This window comes from Typopeltis vanoorti, chromosome 2 (genome assembly GCF_054136105.1).
Source record: "Typopeltis vanoorti isolate ZY-2024b chromosome 2, IOZ_Tvanoo_1.0, whole genome shotgun sequence".
NCBI classification, from domain to species: Eukaryota; Metazoa; Arthropoda; class Arachnida; order Uropygi; family Thelyphonidae; genus Typopeltis; species Typopeltis vanoorti.
In genome coordinates this window covers 113,818,195-113,842,435 of record NC_143550.1, presented here as the reverse complement: position 1 = coordinate 113,842,435, position 24,241 = coordinate 113,818,195, and the positions used below count along the sequence as shown (strand labels likewise).

The 24,241-nt window shown below is 34.9% G+C and overlaps 1 protein-coding gene across 7 annotated transcripts in view; it reads left to right on the top strand.

Moving 5' to 3' along the window:
• mTor (serine/threonine-protein kinase Tor) overlaps positions 1-20,240 on the top strand; it is an 816,233-nt gene extending 795,993 nt beyond the window's left edge. For all 7 annotated transcript variants that reach the window (XM_090412780.1, XM_090412800.1, XM_090412771.1 and 4 more), the window contains 6 exons: positions 535-670; positions 3,566-3,634; positions 3,878-3,949; positions 5,579-5,656; positions 18,218-18,323; positions 19,946-20,240. In XM_090412780.1, the coding sequence (XP_090268906.1) occupies positions 535-670; positions 3,566-3,634; positions 3,878-3,949; positions 5,579-5,656; positions 18,218-18,323; positions 19,946-19,961 (477 nt within the window). In that variant the 3' untranslated portion in view covers positions 19,962-20,240. The remainder of the gene's footprint in view (positions 1-534; positions 671-3,565; positions 3,635-3,877; positions 3,950-5,578; positions 5,657-18,217; positions 18,324-19,945) is intronic.
• Positions 20,241-24,241: the final 4,001 nt, after the last annotated feature.

Here is a 24,241-nt window from a genome sequence, read left to right as displayed (position 1 = left end):
AATGAAAACGAAGGTCGGATATTAAATCAACTCGTTGCAGCATACATAAGAGATCTACATGGTGATGAATTAGGCTACGGGACAAAATATGTTATATCCTGTAGCAGTGGCCCACACTCAAGATATCTTGTTCCTGCATTCAATATGTCACATGTTGAATGAATTTTATTTAAAAAAAAAAAAAAATTGAAGGTTTGTTATTTAAAAATCTCCCTGTTTATATTTCTTTATATATTTGTATTTATTGTATCAATCTGAAGAAATACATATTAGTGTTATAGGAAACTACTCATTGATTTATTTAATTGTTTTACTTATGTGATTTTTGCCAGTATTAATTTAATAATTATATTCATTATGATGATAGGTATTGTATATGATGTAGCTAGGCATGATATGATGTGATAGGTATTGTGTGAATAATGGATATCTTGCAATGAGTCTTCTGACTCCATGGAGATGTCTGTATAATAATATAATAATAATAATTTAATAATTAAGTTTTTCCATTTTTTTTTATGATTTTATTATCAGGTTACTGGTATTGAAGGAACCTATCGGATGACCTGTGAAAAAGTTATGAAAGTGTTGAGACAGAACAAAGACAGTTTAATGGCAGTACTGGAAGCATTTGTCTATGATCCTTTATTAAATTGGAGACTAATGGATGGTAAATACCCTCCTCTCTCCCAATAAGTGTTTTTATATAAATAAAAAATATAATTTCATCTGTTTTTTTTATTTACTTTTGTACCCTTGCATAATGTACAGTTTATAATCTACTTTGGTTTAAAAATCAATCCAACTATAGATGCGAACTAATGAAAGTATTTGTGAAAGTGTTTAAGCCTTTCTGATGTCAGGAACATTAAACATTTCAACTGTAATTCCTCATAAGCGTAAAATAGACATGACAGTTTTGATTACACAACAATGAATTTGAAAATAATGAGCACTAGACAAAGTGCTGCCTGGATAGACATAAAGATCTTGCTTTGCAGGTCTCATTACTTCTAAATTTATTTCTGTGGCAACTATATATCATATCTATTTTATATCTTTTATTATCATGTGTGGAAACTGGCTGGCCAGTTTCTCTCTGAAATGTCTATCCATTATAAAAGCAAACAGTTGATCAAAAACTGCAAATATTGTAATTTTTGTTCTGTTTTATATCAACCTCACATGTGATACAACTTGAAGACTAATACCACGACAGTCCCATGTGTGGGCAAGTGGTTAGAGATGAGAAAGGACTTTGTCAAAGAGATGAACGTTGTATGGCGAAGAACATTCCAAAGAGCAGAGGTATATGGAATAAAGTTCAGTTCCAGTTCAGTGGATCAGAGTTTATTGAAACACTTATATAATGCAGCAACAGAATATTTATTAAATGGCAGCTTGAAAGGAATCAGTGAGAGAGGGCTCATCTATTAAGTGAATAAAGCTCTTCTGAATACACTGAGGTATTCTCAGGGAGGATTATGAGTTGGTGACAAAAATTCACCAGGTTATACTCACACTACTTGATAATGGCAAGGAAATCAGTATTTAAGGCATTGATTAAAGATGTTTGAAGCCTGAATCACCTGAGAACTCCAAGGTTTTGTAATTGATGTCATCTTCAAAGCTGTGAATAGAATTGAATATATTAGAAAGGGAAGGTCAATGATGTGCATGAGAAAGGATGTAAGTGAAAGGCACAGAGCCAGCCCTGCTGTACTCCAGCATGAATTGAAATCTCTGAAGAAATCATCCACCAAGATCCACAATGTATGAATAGAGAGGAAGCTGGTGATTCACTCACAAAGGGTAGAAGGAATAACCATAAGATGGTAGCATGTTAATAAGGCCATGGTGGCATCATGGCCTTATTACTCTCAATATTTCACATGTCTTGGAAATATCGAGAGTGATCACTTGAGTTTCTCCAAACTTTTCAGCTTGTAGGTGTGATCACCAATATAGATGGTAGAATCTATATTGGTGATCACTAAGTAATTGGGGAGTCTCCAAGTATTGAAGATGTTCATGTTTCCCATTTTTGAATGAGTATTAAAGTCAGAGCAATAGGTCAGTGGTATGATGATTGACTTTCATCTCCACTTTTAGAAACAGGCTGGATAAAGACACACTTCTAAGCTGTTGGATAGATGGCAAATGAATATGACATCTTATAAAAGTGATACAAAATGGATTTTAGTTTCTAGGCTACTGAGTTTTTATTTGGCTACTGACTCATTCTTTGTTAGCAGGAAAAAATTAAAAGAACTAAAAAAATCATTTACTGATTAGCACTTTACAAACATCCCTGAATAATTTCATTGAATAGATTATTCTTTACCATAGAATATGAAGGAAAAAACTCAATAAATTTCCTAAACTTAATGCGAAAACAGTATTCATAAACCAATTAACATAGGAAATTATCTACACTTCAATTCCTACCATTCCCCTGCACCATTAAAAAATTGGTAGTACTTTCTCAATTTTTCAACACACAAATATACAATGGCTCATGAAGATTTAAACTAGGAAATCGCCCACCTAAAGTGGAATATCTTAAACTGCAATTGCCCCAACAGTTAATAAAATACATTAATTCGACACCCAAAATAAGAGCCACCCTAAGGAGAATGTAAATATTCCCCATAATAAAATCTTAATGTTGGAAATCAGTTATTAATGGTTTTAATTTTCTCAGTTTCCAAATCATAAGCATAACTTGCTTTGTAAAATTTCCTTCAAATGTATATGGCAAATGGAATCAAGTATTATATAAAAAAAAAAACATGTAACAGATATGCAGAATATAAAGAACAAGTCAGGAGATGATTCGGTTGGTAAGAACAACAAAGATTTAATGATGAGCAGAAATTAGCAAATCAATGGAAGAAAAATCCTAGAGAGTTTTAGATATGTGGCTAGAAGGAGAATGATCATGTTAAGATGATGATAATGGGGGAAAATAGTAGAATGGTAACTGCTGGAGAAGACACTGTTGAGGTATTCAGTGATCGATTTATAAGGGTGTTGCATCCTTATCAGGGTGAAATCATGAGAAACAAGTGTAGAGACATAAGAGAATATGGCTTAATTGAGAGTGAACAGGAAGTATTTGAGGAAATAACCGTGATGTCAATAAGGTGATAGGATTTGCTGACATATCATCACTTATCTTAAGGGAATGTTCCAGGGAATTGGCAGTAGCATTGATGTGTTCATTTAATAAGAGTCTTACAACAGCACAGTTTCTAAGGGAGGAGTGGAAAGAAGGTAAAATTGTTCCACTGCATAAAGGTGGATGATAAGGCTGTGGCTACAAATTATAGGCTAATCTGTATATTTGAAGTTGTGGTGAAGGAGCTAGAGAGATTGGTGAGAAGTAGGATACAGAAATGGGTTGAACAACAGTAGTATTCTATATGTATATAGCTGTATTTAATATGTCATTTGTGTCGGTTATCTGAAATTTAATATGTAATTTTTGTTTAATTGTGATGAATAACTTTAATATGAGCATGATTTTATTATTTGGTATATTGCATATATTTCTTTTACACAGCCCAACCAAAGGGGAAGCACTCAAAAGCTCGAAGTGATTCATCAGCTGCATCTAGTCATGAGCAGACAGGTAAGTGTAAGGTACTTACACTTTTCAGAGTTTAACTTCGGGACATTATTTTATATTAAGATATTTCTGAAAGTCACTCATTCTTCAATGAATACTGTTTATTCCATTTTAAACTCCAAATCCAATTACAAAATATTGAGTAAACAGTAATATAGCTTAATTTATATAAACAATTTTAACACACACACATAAAAATATATAAAATAAAGCTACTTCATTTGATTTTTACTATTCTTGAAATAGATATGTTAGAAGCAGTTGATGTTGATTCACAGCTTGGAGCTCAGAAGGCTGAAGCAGCAATCAGTGGTGGAGGTAAGTTATATAGTAAAATGTAAGATAGTTTTGATATACAAAAGACCTCAGAAACGATTTGCACTGTTTGATTTTTAACTATCCATTTTAATATAAAACCCAGATGTAATATTCCTTCCTATAAAATGTCTTATAACAGAACTTTTCATATTTTTATTATTATTATTATTTGACACCTCCAAGGACTCATTGAGGGAGGGCACCCTCTACAGCTCCGTCTCTATCATTCAATCACCAACGCCATCTACTGCTGACCACCACTGGTATTTCTACAGACAATCACAAACATCCATGCCCACGGCAGGATTCGAATCCACAACCTTTTGGCTGGAGAGCAGATACACTATCCACTTGGCCATCTAGGCTGGCCGGATGAGATTTCTACATATATTAATATGCAGAAATCTCATCTTGCATTTTATTCAGTTATAAGGCATCAAGTAATACTACTATGCAAAATTTTAGCTACCCATACTAATTACTAGCATTAAAAAAAGCCAAAAAAAGTGTGAATCTCTTATGTTAATTACAGTTTAAGCAACTAAGATTATGAAGTTAGTGTAGTATGTTAATTGCATATGATCTTCTTGCTTGTTTGCCTGTTTGTGAATGTTGAGATGTAAAACCAAAACCCAGTTTTCTGGGAGGAAAAATGCTCATATGGAGCCCACCTGTATATAAGATGGTTCTGTTATTGGTGCACTTTGAAGTTGTTCTCAAGTTGCATATATGTGTGTGTATGGGGTGGAGGAGTTCTGATGAACACCTAGAACAAAAATGATATTAAAGCAACTGATATAACCACAAGAAAGAACATATCTTAAAACCTTTTAACCTCCATGTTTCATCAAATTGTAATAATTTATTTTTCTTTTGGGATATATAAGAAGACAAATTAATTTTTGTTCTAGGTGTTTATCAGAACTTTCCAGCCCACCCTTCCCTCATATGCATGCCACGGAGGCAATCCCACAAAGGCTATAGACTATGGACCTTGTGTATTTGGACATGCTACAAGGGTACCTGATACCACAATTAGACGACAATAACCAAGACAGATGCTTACATTTCCATCAACATGGAGTACCTCCTCATTACCTGACATAAGGTTGTACCTCAACACCCATTTTCCAGGCAGATGGATTGGTAGAGAAGTGTCTGTAGCATGACTACTACATTCCCCTAACCTTACACCGTTAAATTTTTTCTTCTGGGGCTTTGCGAAAGATCAAGTGTTTGTACCTCCACTACCAACCAGTTTGGATGAGATCATTCCAGAATTACTACTGCCATTGCTGAAGTTATGTCAGATATGCTCTACTGCATGTGGGAGGAAATTGATTACAGATGGGACATCTGCAGAATTACTGTAAGCAGTCATATCGAACTTTAACTATCTGTGTTGAAACTTCAAGTGTTATACTCTATTTGCATAGTAATAAAAATTGTTCATCTATTGCTAATTACCTTCTATTGTTATTCAAAGTTGTATACTGCTTTTGAACAAAGTTGTAAACCCCTTTTGAGCCTTACCATTTATATAAAAGATGAAGTAACTCTATTCAAGAATTATTTAATATATGATATTTCTATATGTATAGATTTTTTAGCTCCTTTTATTGGTTACAGATGCAGATATTAATCAGCCTGAAGCTCTAAATAAGAAAGCTCTTGCAATCATCAACAGAGTAAGGGATAAATTAACAGGTGAGTAAAAGTGCTAGGTTTTTAAGTAATCCTTTCAAAAGAAGAGCTATTGTTAAGCATACATACACACATCATTATATCACGTCATCCCAAAAGTAATGTCATTTTTTTATACTGTACTTGTTCAGTACTGTACTCAGCTTGTCTAAACATGAATTTTTAAAGCTTTATAAGTACTGCTAAGCCGAGGTGGCCTCGTTCAAAGGAATTCCACCTGGCAAGAACACCATACATAAGTTATTGTTTAAGTAACCATTTATTACTATGGAGATCACTAAAGAGCATAAGGTACATCATGTCTTATGAGCTCAAAAGCAACAGTGCTGGTAACACTGTAAAAAATATGCAAGAAGTGTATGGCAGTACTGTTTTGAATGTGCAAATGCCAGGGATGGTTCCAAAATTTTGACAAGGGGACTTTAGCTTGAAAGACTCTCCTTGCTCTGGGTGCCATCTCTCAATAATGATATGTTGGAAGCCACTGTTGCAAGAAATGCCAATGCAACTGTTGAAGATTTATCAAAAGATCTTGATTCATCTGTTAGATCCTAAATGAAAGAATCTTGGATAGAAATCATTCATGTATTGTCTAACATATAAAAATGGCAAACATAGAGAAATACCTGCACATCAGTTGTAATTAAAAGTGAAACTTCCTCACTTTATGTAAAAATTTGTATTCTTTATTTAAGCTATTGTGATTAATTTAAGATTTCATTTTGTATGTCTTTAAAAAAGAGGGATAATGTGAATTAAATTTAAGCCTTACTTAAGCTATGTAAAATCTATTGTGAGTCATCATAAAGCTGTTAAGTATTAATTCCTGGAAGGCCTAAAGCTACACACGTACAACGTAACACTGGCGGGTATAGCTTACTCGGAAAATCATGTAACCATGTATTCCATGAATCCTAGTATATCAGCGTTGTAGAAACGAAGGATAAGCCAAAGGGTGAAATTAGTAAGGATTGTGTGCAAAAAAGGGGTTGAAACAGAGGGCACTCTAGAGGAGTATAAAAGGGGTTGAGCCCGGAACACAGGGCTATCTCTTGGTCTCTTGTCGTATCGTTTTCCTGTTTGGTGGTTCGGAAGTTGGCAGGCAGTTTTGCGTAAGGGGGTGAAGTCAGTGATGTCGGGAAGCGAGCATTCGTAAATATGAGTTGGATTCTATGCAAAGCTGAAGGTAAAATTTCCAGTCCTAGCAGAATCAAGCCATCGCTGAAGAGCCCCATCGAGTTGTTTCTGAAATGCAAAGGTTTTGAGTCCATTTCCAGCAGAAAGAATGAAGATAGCGTAACCCCCTATGTTGGCGTGTAGACAGCCAAACAGATGAGAAATATCCAGACAAACACGTGCAGAACGACGCAAAAAAAAGTCGGTAAGGTGCAATTGCTCTTAATTTTGTGTGAATGTTCATTAGAAGAAAGAATATTGTTTACGATTGTGAATTTTAGAACTTTATTCTAAGGAACTCTGTGAACAGTCTCTACTTAGAAAGTTAACCTGGTTTGTGAGTAAGAAGAATTGTTTAGAAGAGATCTTTTGTAATTTGTATGTGATAGGATTAACTTGATGCGATAAGAAAAGTAGAATTTAGTATCTCAGTAATATTTGAATAGTTGTTAGCTTTGTTCTTACGTGTAATACTATTGAAGGGAATTTGCTTAACTTAATTATCATTTACTTTATATCCCAATGTGTAATTGCGTGGGGGGGGGTGAAGTCGGTGATGTCATGTTATTAACCATCCATTGCCATTTGCAAGAACTTGGAATAGTGTCTAAGCTCGGCAAGTGTGCTCCTCATGAACAACAACTGAAGAGAGTACATCAACATCGGCACTGCTCTTCATTCTCGAGAGGTTCGATCTCCGTTTTCAAGTTGTGCAGTCACCAGTGATAAAATTGGATACTTTTACATGAATGTTACGTGCTGAAGGCAGTGGTTCATTCAGGGGGAACAGGCTAAATCTCAGCCAAAACAAGACCCTCAGAAGGTTTTGTTAAGCATTTGGTGGGATATAGCTAATATTATACACTTTGAACTCTTGCCACAAAACAAAACAATAACTATACTGTGATCAACTCAATCAACTGAAAGAAAAAAGGTGTTCTCTGGTCAGTCGAAAGGGTATTGTTTTTCACCACAATAATGCATGTCCTCATAGTGCAAGAATCAACTTGGCTGGGAAAAGCTTCCACATTCTCCATATTCTTCTGATTTGCACCTTCAGATTACCACTTATTTTGAAGTTTACAACATTTCATTAATGAAAAATACAATACAATACATTAGAGACACTGAAATTGAGCCTGTGCATATTCTTTGTCTCCAATCCTCCTGAATTCTATAGAAATTACATTATGAAGCTTTTACAACATTGGAAGAGCATATACTTGATTAAAGTGGCAAGTGATTTATCTTTTATATCCTTTCAAAACTTAATGCTAAAAGCAACATTACTTTTGGAATGACCTGATATATATGTAACTTTTTTTATATGAATCTGTAAACCTATTATCACCATCATTTTTATCAGAGACCTCCAGGAATTCAAGGACTCGTTAAGGGAGGCTACATGTCTACCCCACCAGTTGACATACATGCTATTAAATTCATTCATGCTAGATGTACTTGCCACTTCAAAAGGAAAGCTGTTTATTCATGCTCAGCTCTGTGAGAGAAAAATCTAAATCTTATGCGCACTATATCCACTTCCACAAATGTCTCCTTACCTTCCGTATGGTGAAAAATTTCATCACCTGGTATCTCATAAGGCCCTTTCAAGAAGTTCAGAGAACTGTAACATATTACTCCCTCCTTCTCCTGCTCACTAGTGTTTGCTCAATGTATTCATAATCCTGCTATCATCTTTGTAACACTTTGCATCCCCTTCTCAGATTCTTCATCCTCAGAACCAAGGAGACCAAATATATCCTTGCCCTTATACATCAGTGTTTGCTTCGGCATTGCAATTATTCTCTGTATTGTAGTTACAGTTGGTTATGTGACCTTTAAATTTTAACTATCCACCACGACTCTAAGACCATCTTCACCTCATCACTTTTTCCAAGCTTAATCTTACCACTATAATATGAAGTTGGAAATCTTGCACACCAAAGGCACATAATTTGATACTTACTAACATTGAATTGACCATATTTGCTTATAGTTTCAGCTTCTTGAAGTCATTCTGTAAATGCTGCACATCAGTAGCATTCCTGATTGTCCTGTCTATCTTTGCATTGCCAGCAAATGTTAAACATCTTCTAACAGGGCCTTCCCAATAACATTAACATATCAACTGACCCCACCCCCAAAACACACAGACAGTACCACTAAGTCAATAATTTAATTTCAATTCTATATCCTCTTAATTTATGCAGCAGCCTTTTTCATCATGTGGTTTCATGTCAAATGCCTTTGGTAATATTTATGCAGGCAAACATAGATTTGTTAAAGGATGCCCTTGTTTTAGTAATTCAGTTACCTTTTACAATAGAGTAACAAGAGCAGAGGATGAGGATAAGGCATTCACTGTCATTTTTTTGGAATTTTCCAAGGCATTTGACAGGATACCACATGACAACCGATTTTTAAGTTGTATCATGTGAATTTGGATATCAGGTTAATGAATTGGATTGGTGATTGGCTTTCTGATAGATATCAGAGAGTTGTATATGGGAGAGCAATATCAGGGAGTAGGAAGGTTACAAGTGGAGTTCTATAAGGTTCGGTCCCTGAACCATTGCTGTCCAATCTTTGTCACAGGGAGATGTTCAGTTGTTTACAGATGATGTAAAGCTGGGGAGAATTATTAGTTAATAGTGCCGATGTTTTGGATCTTCAAGAGAATTTGAATAAGCTGGAAAGTTGACCAAATAACTGGGGATATCAGTTTAATGCAATTAAATGTAGTTTTAAAATTTAGGATCCACAGATGGGATGCTTCAGTATTCACTTGATGGAGTTATAGTGGAAGAATAGAGGAAGCAAGGGATCTTGGAGTGATTGTTGATAGAGATTTAAGGTCCAAATACATATTGCAAAGGTTGTGAAGACAACTTGGAAAATTACAGCAATGTTGAGAATAACATTGACCACAAGAGATAAAAATGTGTTGGCCCCATTGTATAAGGTTTTGATCAGACCACATCTGGATTTCAGATCTGGTCACTAGAATTTGAAGGGAATGAAGTAACCTTGCTGAGGGTGCAGAGACAGATAACAAAAATGATATCAGGACTGTACGTTGATTGTGAAGATGGACTGCAAAGCTTGGTGAATAGAAGGAAACAGGGGATATGATTGAGACTTATAAGCTGTTGAAGGGTTATTATCATATTAACACAGAAGATTTTTTTCATATGGTAGAACAAGGGAAAGGAGCAAGGGACAACTTCCAAAAGGCCATGGAAGTTTCAAAAAGGAGGTGGCGAGTGAAAGGGTAAGAAGTAAGTTTTTTTTTTGCATGGAGAGTGGTGAACATGCAGACTGTGGATGATTTTAAGGAGTGGCTTTGATAAACTTCGTGTTGATCAATACTGACCTCCCACAATGAGTCTTGTGACTACATGAAGGTCAGGAAAATAATAATAATTCATGATGCTTTCCAGGGGAGAGCAATTCAGCTCAGATGAATGCTCCCTCACAAGCTCACTTCAACCTGTATCTCACAAATGTAATGTTCCAACATCTGTGTATCTCTTCTACAGGCACTGTCCATCACTACTCCAGTCAATTGGCACTGGAGTAGTGATTTCTCCACTTACTGTCGGACCTATTAAAACATGCATTATGTGATACTAAGACAATTGATGTGAAGTCATTAGCCTCTATATACAAGTAGTCCAGTTGTGAAGTTACTTCACGTGCAAACTTTGTTTGCTTACACTTGGATAAAAGATGAAACCAAGAATATTTCTTGGCACCTTTAATTTATAGTATAACCAAGTGAAAAAACTTTCAATGGCCTTCCTCATAATGTGTATCCCAATAACTTCAAAATCCAGCTCTTTAAGAAAAATGATGTACTATATGTATCCTTCATGTATAGGATAAGTATATTGCAAAAAAAAAGAAAAGAAAAGCTCTTTTTTACAAATAAGAGCTTTTTTGTAATGCTAGAAAAAGCTTTAGGTAGTTCTTCATCTCAGGTTATTGAATTCATTTAAATCTTATTTAATTTATTAATTTGACATTATGTGGGATCTCTGGAAATGAACTAATAACTAGAATGATCATGTTATTACATGGTAATTCTGCTGACTAGTATTGAATTTTATCTTGGATGGCATCAGTTACTAAATGGAAAAAATATCAGCAATGCATGGGAATCTTTGACAAAGTGCTTAAATGAGGCAATATCTGAAATATATCCCTAGTGTTCAAAAACCAAATAGGATTGAAGTGAAATGGATGTGTAACCTGCAGGAGATCCATAAGAAGAAGATTATGCGGAAGGAATATCATGAGAATAAGAGCGAGAGAAGTTATAGAATATAAAACACAGGCTAGAAAAGTTGGAGTATGAAAATAAATTACCTCTGTAGGGTAAAAGCAATCCAAAAGAATAAGAATTTTACTGTTGTGCTACAAGTAAAAATGAATGTGGAAGAATAACTTTACTGAATGCAGATGGTACTCTGACAAGCTGATGAAATTGTTCATTTAATAAATGGTCACTTTGCCAAGAAATTATAGTCTCAGTTTCATCGCTTATCCAAGTGTAAGCAAACAAGGTTTGTACGTGAAGTCACTTCACAATTGAGCTGCTTGTATATAGAGACTAATGACTTCACATCATTCGCCTCTATATACAAGTAGCTCAGTTGTGAAGTGACTTCACGCACAGACTTTGCTTACACTTGGATAAAGGATGAAACCAAGAATATGATTTCTTGGCATCTTTAATTTATAGTATAACCTAGTGAAAAAACTTTCAACATATATCTCTAATCCAGAGTATTTTAGTAATAATGTAGAACACCTTTTAGTTATTCCTATATTGAATTATGACTTCTGCATTACTTCAAGCTTGGTGTCACTTCTGGGTCAGGTTTCTACTGATGTGCTTGCTTTCCCTGAGATATGAGTGGCTATGCTCAGTGGAGGGACAAGCCTGCTGTAGCAGAGTGAGTGAGTGGAACTAATGCTGTGAGTTACATGATCCTTTGGGTCACTCATTGTTGGGTAATCTTAGGGATTGCACAAGTTTTTGGAGAGTTATTCCCACACTAAAACATGTCTCAATAAAGGTCAAAACTGTTCTGAATAGTGGCCCTTCCCATAATGCATAGCATTATACTGGTCTATAAGGAAATGTGCTTTGCATTATGGGATACTAAAGTGTTTGATGTGAAGTCATTAGCTTCTATGCAAGTAGCCCAGTTGTGAAGTGACTTCACAACTGGGCTACTTCACGCACAAACCTTGTTTGCTCACACTTGGATAAAGGAGGAAACCAAGAATATAATTTCTTGGTATCTTTAATTTATCATCAAATTCTTGGCATGTACCCTCAAGGGAGTGTACAGGATATGATAGTACTACATGAAAAACTTACATCACCACTAACTTCCTCTATACAATTTTCCTCCAAATCAATCTGTTATCTGTCAAGACTCTAACATTGTTAGATCTTATATTTCTGTCTTTTAAGGCACTTTTTACTGTATCAATCCAGCTATATATCTTGCATCTCCCTCTGGGTATTTTTCCTGTGAACCTGGCAGACAACACTTCTTTTGTATCTTTAATTTATAGTATAACCAAGTGAAAAAAAAACTTTCAATATCAGTTTGGTGTATATAACATGGTACAGTGCTACAACTACATTGGATGAAGAGATAGAGGTGCATGAGAATGAAGAGCTATTGCATAACCTGGGTAAGAATTATGTAATAGAGATAGATGCAGATATCAGCATGTATGCTAAAGGAATGATCAGCCAAAGTGCCTACACCATGGTTTGTCATTCTTAACCATAATTTGAGTCTTAACTCATGGAAGGAATGGAAAGAATTCATGAGAGTTCTATTCTGTAAGGGTGGTATCAAAACTGTCTAACTACTGACCTATCAGTAACTCTTGAATGGTGGTGAAGATTTCAAAGAAGTTCATAAGAACTCATATATAGAAATGGGTTGACAGACAAGCTGTACTCTACAAAGAACAGCATGGGTTTAATAAAGGAAGGTCATTTTTAACAATTTGCTCACATTTTATAACAATGTTACAGCTGAGTTGGATAAAGGAAATGAATACATTATGGTACTGTTGGATTTTGATAAGACATTTGATAGGATACCACATGAAAAGCTTTTGTGTTAACTGAAGAGTATGGGTTTGGAACATAAAAAGACTTGGATAAGTTGATGGTTGAGAGACAAGTATCACCAATTTTTGAAAAAAACAATACAGTGGTACTTGGTTTGTGAGCATAATTCGTTCCAGAAACGTGCTTGTAATCCAAAGCACTCGTATATCAAAGCGAATTTCCCCATAAGAAATAATGGAAACTCAGATCATTCATTCCAAAACTCAAAAATATTCATATAAAAATGATTAATACAAAATACATATACCTTATATATGTATACCTTTTTATATTTTTATTATGTATTTAAATGTAATACTATATACATAAAGTAATCGAATTTATTAATTACATTACAATTACATATTGCAGTAATTGTATTGTAGGACAACTTTCGTTGTCACTGACGGAATCACTGCTATCTGTTGACTCTTTTTCTTTTTGTGCGATTTTAACAAGGAACCTATCCAATGACACTTGCTTTTGCCTCCTTTTGAGGATTTCACGGAAATATGACATTGCATTGTCATTAAACAGATTCATCGCTTGCACTGCCACAGCCTGCGGGTGGTGCTTTTCTACAAAATTTTTCGTTTTCTGTAGACGTACCTGGCAGTTTACTTACGAGGTCAGCATACAAGGCCTTTGCCTTCTCACAGATCTCGGTCACAGTATCACCTGCTAGTTGCTTCTCGTTTATCCACACCAAAAGCAACTTTTCTACATCTTCCAGAATACGTGGGCGTTGCTTTGATACTCTCGTGACTCCTTTTGCTACATCTAGCCCCCTTAGTTCTTCTTTAATACTGTGCAAATCGTTGATGTAGACTTCTTATAAAATCTTGCAATGGCGGCCACTTGCATACCTTGTTCATGCTTCCCGATGATTTCCTTTAACTTCCACCGTAATCATCTCCTTCTTCTTACTGCTTTCCTTTTCAACCCTTTTCTTCATTGGGGCCATTGTCATAGTACAGTTAATAAAGAACAGTCACTACATTTGGACACAAAATAAAAAAACGCTTTACGCACCACGTGTGTGCTGCAACGTTAGCACAAATGTTGACTATATGAATGAGGTATGCCGACTCAGACCGAGCGTGAGAGACGATTACCCACAATCCCGAGCGGCTTGTGATCACGTGATGCTCAGCAGACAAAGCGTAATATGCTTTGGTAATATTGCAAGATAATAATGTATTGCAAGACCTTGCTCGTTTATCAAGTTAAAAAATTTTTGCTCGTCTTGCAAAACACGCAATCCAAGGTACCACTGTATATATTCTGGTACTCATTATAATAAATTTAGTTTAATCATTTATCCAAGTGTAAGCAAACAAAGTTTGCACCTGAAAATATCTTCAGGACTGAGGTAAGGTGGTGCAGCACCAAGCAACTCCGAGCAAAGGTGAACCAAGCTCTCATCACTCCTTGTCTCATAATGCAAAGCACATCTCCTTGCGAACATATATACTGCTATGCATTAAGGGAAGGGCCACTACCCAGACCGGTTTCTATCTTTATTGAGGTATCGTCAGTGGGAGCCAGACCCAAACGTGGAAATACAAAGGCAGAATCTCATATTTACCTCTATAGGTAATATAGGTAAATCTCATATTTACCTATACGAGATGCCAACAGGTGTACCACCTTATTATTGAATTACTCTGAATTTAGAGAAAGATGTTGGAAGTTTATTTTGCACTTGGTTAGACCATAATAAATTTAGTTTAAACCTTTATCCAAGTGTAAGCAAACAAAGTTTGCGCCTTAAAATATCTTCAGGACTGAGGTAAGGTGGTGCAGCTGGTACCCAATCTTTGCTAGCTGGAAAAGTTGAAAATTAAATGGACATGAAAAGAAAATTAAAAATTATTTACTGATATTTTTACTTCATTGTGTAATAATGTTTTTGGAATAAGAACAGAAAATTAAGTATAAATTTCTTGTACAAGTATATAAAAAATAAGTAAATGTATGTGATAATTCTTAATAAAATTTTTATATAGAAAATTTAGTTTTACATAGCAAATATCATGATGACAGATATAGTAAAAAATGGAATTTTCATTTTTAAAAAATGTAAACATCACTTATATGCAAAATACAAGATACACTTATATGCAAGAGATCACTATTTAAGAATGAAGCTGCTGCTGGTTAGTAATCATCAACAGTTATTAAATGGATAAGAATCCTATATTGTTATATAGCCAGTAAGTGAAACTCAAGATCGATAACTATGATCTATGAGTTTCAATGCCAAAAAACTATCGGCGAAGGCAATTCGAAGTAAAGGTGGAGCAAGATCCCTCACTATTCTTGATATTCTCTCATAATGTAAGTATGTAAGTTCTTTTCACTAAGCTTTGATATTTTCCAGGTCTACCTACTCACTGATGAGATCTCAAAAAAGGTTGAAACCGGTCTGGGTAGTGACCTCCCCTCATAATGTAATGACAGTATTACATCTCCTAGGAGCTGTGTTTTACATTATGAGAGAATATCAAGAATAGTGAGGGAGCTTGCTCCACCTTTGCTTCGAATTGCCTTCGCCGATAGTTTTTCGGCATTGAAACTCATAGATCGTAGTTATCGATCTTGAGTTTCACTTACTGGCTATATAACAATATAGGATTCTTATCCATTTAATATCTATTAAATTGCCAGAAAACTAGCCTTTTGGCTTTTTATTTTAATTAATCATCAACAGTGTTAAATATGCAAAATACAAGATACACTTATATGCAAGAGATCACTATTTAAGAATGAAGCTGCTGCTGGTTAGTAATAATCAACAGTGTTAATCACAATGGAATAAACAAAGGATCTTTTGGAATTTGATAAAGACTTATTTTGGGTGCCTGTCTGACTGAAGCCACAATTTTGAAAACAGCAGAACTGACCAGTTTCTCAAAAGGTAAGATATCCCGGGTACTTAATCAGTGAAGAAATAACTCTCATTGCTTTTCTAAGAGGCGTAACTGTAATCCTAAGACGCTCGGTCAGGAATGAGATTAGCAAGTTTGCACAAGCTGAAAAGGCTTGTACAAACAAACAGAACTTTCTGTGTGCAGCAACTGACCCAAAGCATTTAATGAAGGCTGTTCGTGATTCATATCTCACTGAACTGTGTGCAGAGAATCGAAGAGGATTGGTATTAAAGATCCAACAGGATTGGTCTAACACAGTATTAAATAAAAGTTTCTAATTCGGTGGCCAGTATGTGTACTAAGTAAAGAATGTAAAAATTATTGAATATTGCAAATTTCTAAATGTACCACATTTATATTTTACACATCACCATTAATAAAGGTGCTACTGTCCCACCACAGATGCAAGAACCCTAGCTGGCATAGTGCCAATAAGAGTCAATTCATGTTGAAGTGGGGAAAGAAATAAGGCAATCTACAAATTTGTCACCAACATGCGAAATCACATACTTCATGTGTAAAATTTTCCAACTGTTGTACAAGCAAAATAGTTATCACTTTAAAAACTGGAATTTTCATAAAAGAAAGCTTATTTTCCAATGTATAATAATAAACATTCATCATTGATTACCCTATTACTAGAATGGATGTTTCTGCCATGTGCAGAAGTGTCAAGGGGTCTCACATCTGTGGTTGGACAGTAGTATGTCATTGCTGCATACCACAAAAAATAAAAGCACTGAAAAGGTGGGTGTGAATCTGTTAGGTTTAAAAGTGGTCAGTGGTATACCCCAGGGATCAGTGCACGTTAATAACATTAGGAAGGATCTAATAGATTTTCAGTTGTTTGCTGATGATGCAAAGATACCAGGGCAGTTAAGGATACTACTGATCTCCAGCACTTACAGAATGATTTGAATATTGTGGAAATGAAAATAGCTGCGAGTTTAATGTTAGTAACTGTAAAAGTACGCACTTTGGCATAATGACATTTCCAACAGCATACTATATTACCAGGGTTATGCTACAAGAAACTGATGAGGCTAGGGAACTTGGCATTACGTTGGATAGAAATTTGAAGTTCAAAGGTAAAATTGCAAATACAACTCAGAGGATAATTGCAATGTTGAAGCAATTCTTGTAAGGAAGTCATTTTATCTCTTTACAAGTCCTTGATAAGACTACACCTGTTTCAAGGGAATTATAGAATGTAGATTATGTGGACAGATTAAGAGTATATGGGCTACAGATTCTGGTTAACAGAAGTAAGAAGTGATATGATAGAGGTCTAAACTTCTGAATGGGTGTTATAGGATATCATGTGATGAAATATTTCACGATAAGGAAGGTGGGGAGAAAACACTGGGACATCCATTAAAGTTAAGCTTGTTTATGGTTATGAAAGGGATAAGAGCTAGATTTTTCTCACAGAGCAGTGAGCACGTGGAACAGTTTGCCTCTTGAAGTGGTGAGTGCATCTAGTGTGAATGAAGTTAAGAGAAGATATGATGGCCAGTTTGGGAATGTAATTGTTCTATAAGAAATACTGTACTTGTACCATGAGGTTTCTTTAATTACCATGAAAACACAAGGAAATAAGTAAATAATATTTATTATTTAAAGCCATATATTTCAGTCTGAATATTACAGGCCATCATCAGTGGCGATGATAGTTAATTACAAGGTAAAACATGAACAGTGGATTGATTTAAAACTGTGAGAGCCAAGTGATGTTATTGATAAACAGTGCAAAGGTATAACCGACAAAACATTATATTATTAGTTGTTTGTTAACTGTATAAAAAAAAATTAATGATGTGTGATTAAAATAAGACCCCCCCCATATCTTAGATATAGTAAGAGGCAGTTCCGATTTATGCTCGAATGGTGAAGTAAGGCCTCATCACCTTTTTTAAACAAACTTTCAAATCAAATTTAGTGACACACGTGCTTACTTCATCTGTGTCATCTCAGATTTCCTGTTGCTTGTTTAAAGAAAACTCTGAGGCCTTTGTTAAATACAAACTTAAACTTACAAAGGATTGCCTCTCACCATCTAAGATATGTGCGAGTCTTATTCTAATCACACATTATTAAAGATGTTTTGGTTTAATACATGTTGGAAGTTTTTCCACTTAGTTATACTATAAATTAAGGATACCAAGAAATTATATTCTTGGTTATATTCCCTAAAACTGAAGTTGATTACATAAAGGAAAAATATTGCTCCTTCATTAAATTGATGGCTATTTATTTTTGTTATTAATAATTGATCATGATGCTATTAATTGTTCTAATTGCTTTTTGCAGGGAAAGACTTTGGACCTGATTTCATGTTAGATGTTCCTCAGCAGGTGGATCTGTTAATAAAGCAAGCTACCTCACATGAGAATTTATGTCAATGCTACATAGGATGGTAGGAATGAAGTCTATTCAGTTATTATTGTCTCTGTAGTTTTTAATGTACAGATTTAAATTTAATTTAAGTATTTTTTTATTATATAATAAATATTATATTTAATATATCATAAAAAATGTGCCCATTGTTTAAAGATAAATAATAGTGTTAAGAGAATTCATTTTATGATGGTGCAAGTTTTTTTTTCCCCCTTTGGTAAAAATGTTCCTTTTTTACTAAGGCAAATTGATATGAAAGAGCCTCTGTAGTTTGGTCAGAAAGACCTGGGTTTGATTCCCATCTAAGATGTGAGGAACCTTTATCTGGTCTCTTTCGACTAAAGGTTAGTTAGGTAGGGGATTTTTTTCACCCCCCAGAAACTCGGGTTTTTCGTACCCCAGAAAAAAAACAGGCAAGCCCAGTCTCGTGAACACATGCATCTACAGACATAGGACACTTGGGGGGGGATAGGGCTAACCACCCTATCCTTGGGGGGGGGATGGTTGAGAAGTCTAACTTGGACTTCTAAGGATAGTTAAGAACCTCAATGGTTCGTGAAAGTGTAAGAAGAAGAATTAATGTGAAGCATCTATTTACAAGTAGCCCAGTCATGAAGATACTTCACATGCAAACTTTGTTTGCTTAGACTTGGATAAAGGATTAAGCCAAGAATATAATTTCTCGGCATCTTTAATTTATAGCATAATCAAGTGAAAAAACTTTCAACATCTATCGCCTTAGTAGCCCATAATACAATGCATATCTCCTTGCAGACATGTATAATGCTATGCATAATGGGAGGGACCACTGCCCAGACACTACACTTTATTACTAAAATACTCTGGATTAGAGATAGATGCAACTGATGTGAAGTCATTAGTCTCTGTATACAAGTAGTCCAGTTGTGAAGTCACTTCACTTGCAGACTTTGTTTGCTTATACTTGGATAAAGGATGAAATCAAGAATATAATTTCTTGGCATCTTAAATTTATAGTATAACCAAGTGAAAAAAACTTTCAACATCTATCTCTAATCCAGAGTATTTTAGTAATAAGGTGTGACACCTTTTGACTACATGTATATGGAAATATGACTTCTGCATTACTTCAACCATGGCATCATCTCTAAGTCTGGCTCCCACTGATGAGACTTCAATACAGGTTGAAACCAGTTTGCATAGTGGCCCCCCCCTTTCACAATGCTAGTATCATATATGTCTACAAGGATGTATGCACTGCATTATGGGATACTAATGCAATAGATGTGAAGTCACCAGCCTCTATGTAGTAGTCCAGTTGTGAAGTGACTTCACATGCAAATTTTGGTTGCTTATACTTGGATAAAGGAAGAAACCAAGAATATAATTTCTTGGCATCTTTAATTTATACTGTTTGGACTTATAACTCTTGGAACATTAATGGCTTTCCTGTTCATATCCAAGATGGGCTTGACAGACTCATTACATCATCTGAAGTTACCACATATAAAGAATGCCAGACCAGAAAATCCCCAGTTCTGGGGATAGAACTTTTAAAAGGAAATTTTAGCAGTGACTGTGAATTTTTGTATGCATTATGTATTAAAATAGCATTCATTTAAATTTTCAGATGCACTAATTCTTCCTTTATTTTTGGAATAGGTGTCCATTTTGGTAGACAAAGAAAATCCTCAAGTCCAAAGCAAATGATGCAATGCAAGAAGAATAGGTTCTTCGAGCATTTAATATATTCTTACTATCTTGTATATATGTATAATAAGGAGTAACACTGCTACATTCAACATGCTTTATATTCATTTTCCCCCATCCCCTTTTGTGATTTTGGTGCATATTGATTCTTCTGTAACATACATTGCTCGCAGCTGTTGCGATAATCTGTATAAAGAAGTGCATAGAAAAAAAAATTATGAATTGTATATATACATTGTCATAAAAAGTAGTTTTCTTTTCTTTTACATAAATTATTTAAAACTATTTCATTTAATAATGTATCAACAAATAGTGAAGGTACCTATAATAAGGCATTATATATCTTTTTATTGACACATAAGAAATTATAATATAAAAATAAATCCTCTAATACCTTTCATTCTCAAAGAGAGTAGACATACCTCTTTGCTTTAACTTTTAGAAATTGGGAAGTAGCTAGGCTCCACTTCTCTGCATGCATTCTGAAGGTTTGAAGGCATTCTTCTTAATTATTATTTGTATACGCATGTACTCTACAGTTGATATTCTGACTATGGAATTGGCTGAAAACAGGCCTAAAAAAAGTTCCTCTTGACAAGTGTTTCCAAATTGTTGTACACATACTCTCAGGCATATGCAAAAGATCTTTATGGGGTGCAAGTCCTATACTATAATTAATTTTTCAGTGACTAAAAAATCTAAAGGAAGTTTTAAACAAAATGTCTCTGGGCACATATCAACCATGTCAGTTAACAGCACGATTGCATTCCAGCTTTTTTTTGAACAGTTTGCATTAAAAGTTTAAATTAAAATAGTTTGAACCATGCAGCCAGATCTCTCCACTAAATCTACTAATTATAATACAAATGTTAAAAAATAATTATTCATGTTTGAATGAAATATTATTATATCTCTCTCAAACTGCATCTGGCTGAGGTGGGAGAAGGTAGGTATGCCACTGTTACTAAAATCTTCTGGAACTGAACCTGTAATGGACTTTTTCTGCAGACCTAGCATCATGGAAGTTACAACAAGTCTACAGAGGCTGCTCTGTGTGTATTTTTTTTTTTTTTATGATTCACAGAATTTTTTCTCAAGGTGCTGTGAGTATCCACAGTATGGTTATATGTAATAGATTCAAGCAGCAAAATAAAAACTCAAAAAGAAAAGTTTATGACATGAATAAGCTAAGAAATACAACTATAAAAAAAATTAATATAAATATAAATCCTTTGGAGATGAACAAATGAAACGATAAATAATCAGAAGAAAAAATGGTCAAGGAAACAATGCACAACAGCAGAGAAATGCCTGGGTAAAGTAAAGTAAGAAGAGCACCTAGAAAACCTTGGGTAGCAAATGAAATGATGGCATTGATAAACATGCCAAAAAAAAAAAAAAAAAAGCAGGATTGTAAGAGAAATATGTAAGATTAAGGAACAGAATTGCTTCAGAATGCAGAATACTGAAAAAAAAAGTGGATTTGCAAAAGATGCCAGGAGATTGAAAATAAGGAGAAAGAGGAAAAAATAGACATCGCATATAGATTAATAAAAGAAATGGAATATTGTGGGAAAATCAGAAATACAGTGATAAAAGATAAAATAATAAGGTCTTGACAGATGTAAAAGTGCCAACAGTATTTGGAGCAAGCATACAATGGACAGGATTTATATATGAACATAATGGCTAAAAAAAAGATGATTCGATTGAAGATGAAAGATATATCCTAAAAGAAGAGTTTCTGAAAGTGCACTTTGCCAACTAAACAATGGAAAAGCACCAATTCAGAATGATATCAAAGTGGAACTGGGAAAGGAAACTGGTGATGTGATAAAATCTGAGTTGTTTGAACTTAAAGAAATTTACAGAAAAAGAGAAGTAGTGAGAGACTTCAGTGTTATAATTCTTATAACAAAGAAAGCTAATTCTACAGATTGTAGACATTGTACAATTAACCTCTTGTCACATGCTTCAAAAATACTTCAGAACTGAATAAGAAATAAAATAGAGGAAAAAAAACCTAAGTGAAGACCAGTGTGGATTCGGTAAAATATCTAGGACAAGGGAAGCAATCCTTGACTTAACACAAATCATAAAAAAGTGAATGGAGCAGGAAAGAACACTTAGGCTGCTTTTGTGAAATTGGAGAAGGCATCAATTAATCTGGACAAAATTATTCAAAAGTTTGGAAAGAGATAACAAACTGGAAAGTTTTAAATATTTAGAAAGGATGATGTGTGACCTGTCCTCAGAACAAACAGCTAGAATTGGAAGAGATGAGAACTTGAAAATTTCAAAATTAAAGATAGGAGTCAGGCAGAACTTACTGAAGAAACTATAAATTAAATATAAGTTGAAATAATGTCTAATATACTCTTTAGTAGCCATAGCTTACCCTGGATTAGATTTACAGGTGACATATTCTTCTAATGTCAAAACAAGACATTAGAGGAATGGAAACGTTTGAATTATGGTGTTGGTGAAGAGTACTGAAAATTAAATGGACAGAAAAAGTGAATAACAAGAAAGTACTCCAATGAATAAGAGAGAATATAAACATCATTAGGATGATGAAAAATAGAGGAAACTGGATAGGATATCTTCTGGGACACAAATTTTATGAAAATAACTTTTGAAAGATGATGGGTAAGAGACGGTGTGGAAGACCAAGACAAAGGTTTTTTGAACAAGTGATTAAGAAATCAGAATTCTACAGCTACACCAAATGAAAAGGATGGCAGTGGATAGGACTGAACGAAATGCAACAGAAATATTCTTTGCCATGACTTCAAAGATGGTAAAGTCCTTTACTTACACACACAGCCACTGCTAAACTTTTATACCTCCACATGGAGGTGCTTAAGGGTCAAAGCTGTATAACTGAGAGGAGACCTCCACATAGCCTTTAAAGGAATGCGGAGAACCGACCAGAACTTCTGACCTAATGTCCAATCCTCACCTTCTCATGGTGCACCCTGTTGGGTATCTACCTGGATACTGAGCGAATGAGGATGGGCTGGCAATTTGGGATTTAGCCGACCAAATTGTATTCTTATTGGTTAAACCAAAATAAAAAAATGATGGTACAACATGACAAAATTTCATGACAGCTGGGGCGTCGCCCAGTTAAACAAGGTCTCCGTTCTTTTCGCCAGGAAACCAGGGCGAACAGCGAAAAGTCAGCTACTGGGACAAATCTGAAAACACACCCCAACTCAACATCACCAGAGTTAAATGGTGATGTTGAGTACTATCAACATAAGAAGCCTGAATGGCAAAGAAATGGAGCTAATTGAGGAATTAGATAAGTACCAGATCGACATAATAGAGGTGACTGAAACAAAAAAGACAAAATCTGGTGAGATATTTCTGAGCAATAAATACAAAATGTTATATTCAGGCAATGATAATCAACGAAAAGAAGGAGTAGCCATAGTATTCAACACTAAATACAAGGCTAATCTTCTTGAATGGCAGACAGTCTCCAGTAGAGTGATGTGGGCAAATATCAGATTGTGGAATTGGACAATGAGACTTATTTGTGCCTATGGTCTCACAGAAGGTTCTACTAAAGTAGAAGTGGAGGAATTTTTTGATGCTTTAGAAAAAGCAACTCACAATGAAAAAGGAAAAGTTGGTTCTTGTTGGGGATCTGAATAGCAGAGTAGGAAATGATTCTCAGACATACAAAAATATTTTGGGAAAATTTGGAGAAAAGAGCAACGATAATAATAATGGCAAATACCTGTTGGATTTCTGCTAGTGACATGTACTGGTTATTACTAACACCATGTTCCAACATAAAAATGTGCACAAATTCACATGGAGAGAAGAGGCAAGGAATAAGAAAAGTCTCATTGACTATGTTATTGTTGATAGTGATGTTTTCTCCTTGGTGCAGGACACCAGAGTGTACAGAGGATTTGAAATTGGAAGTGATCACTATTTAGTCTTGAGCAGGATAAAATTGAATTTCATATTGAAAAGAATAACATGTAAGAAAGTTTTAAAGCGAATAAAAGTTGAGCAGCTCTCAGATGTGAACTGTAGACTAACATACACAAAGATTATTGAAGAAAAAAATGAAAGAGTTTGAAAACAGAAACCAAACCTTGGAGATTCAGTGGCAAGCCTTGAAGAAAACCCTGCTAGATTCAGCCAGAGAGGCATGTGGCGAGGTTGTCTGCAAGGATAGAAAAATTAGGACTCCATGGTGGACACAGGAAGTTAAAGAGGCAGTGAAGG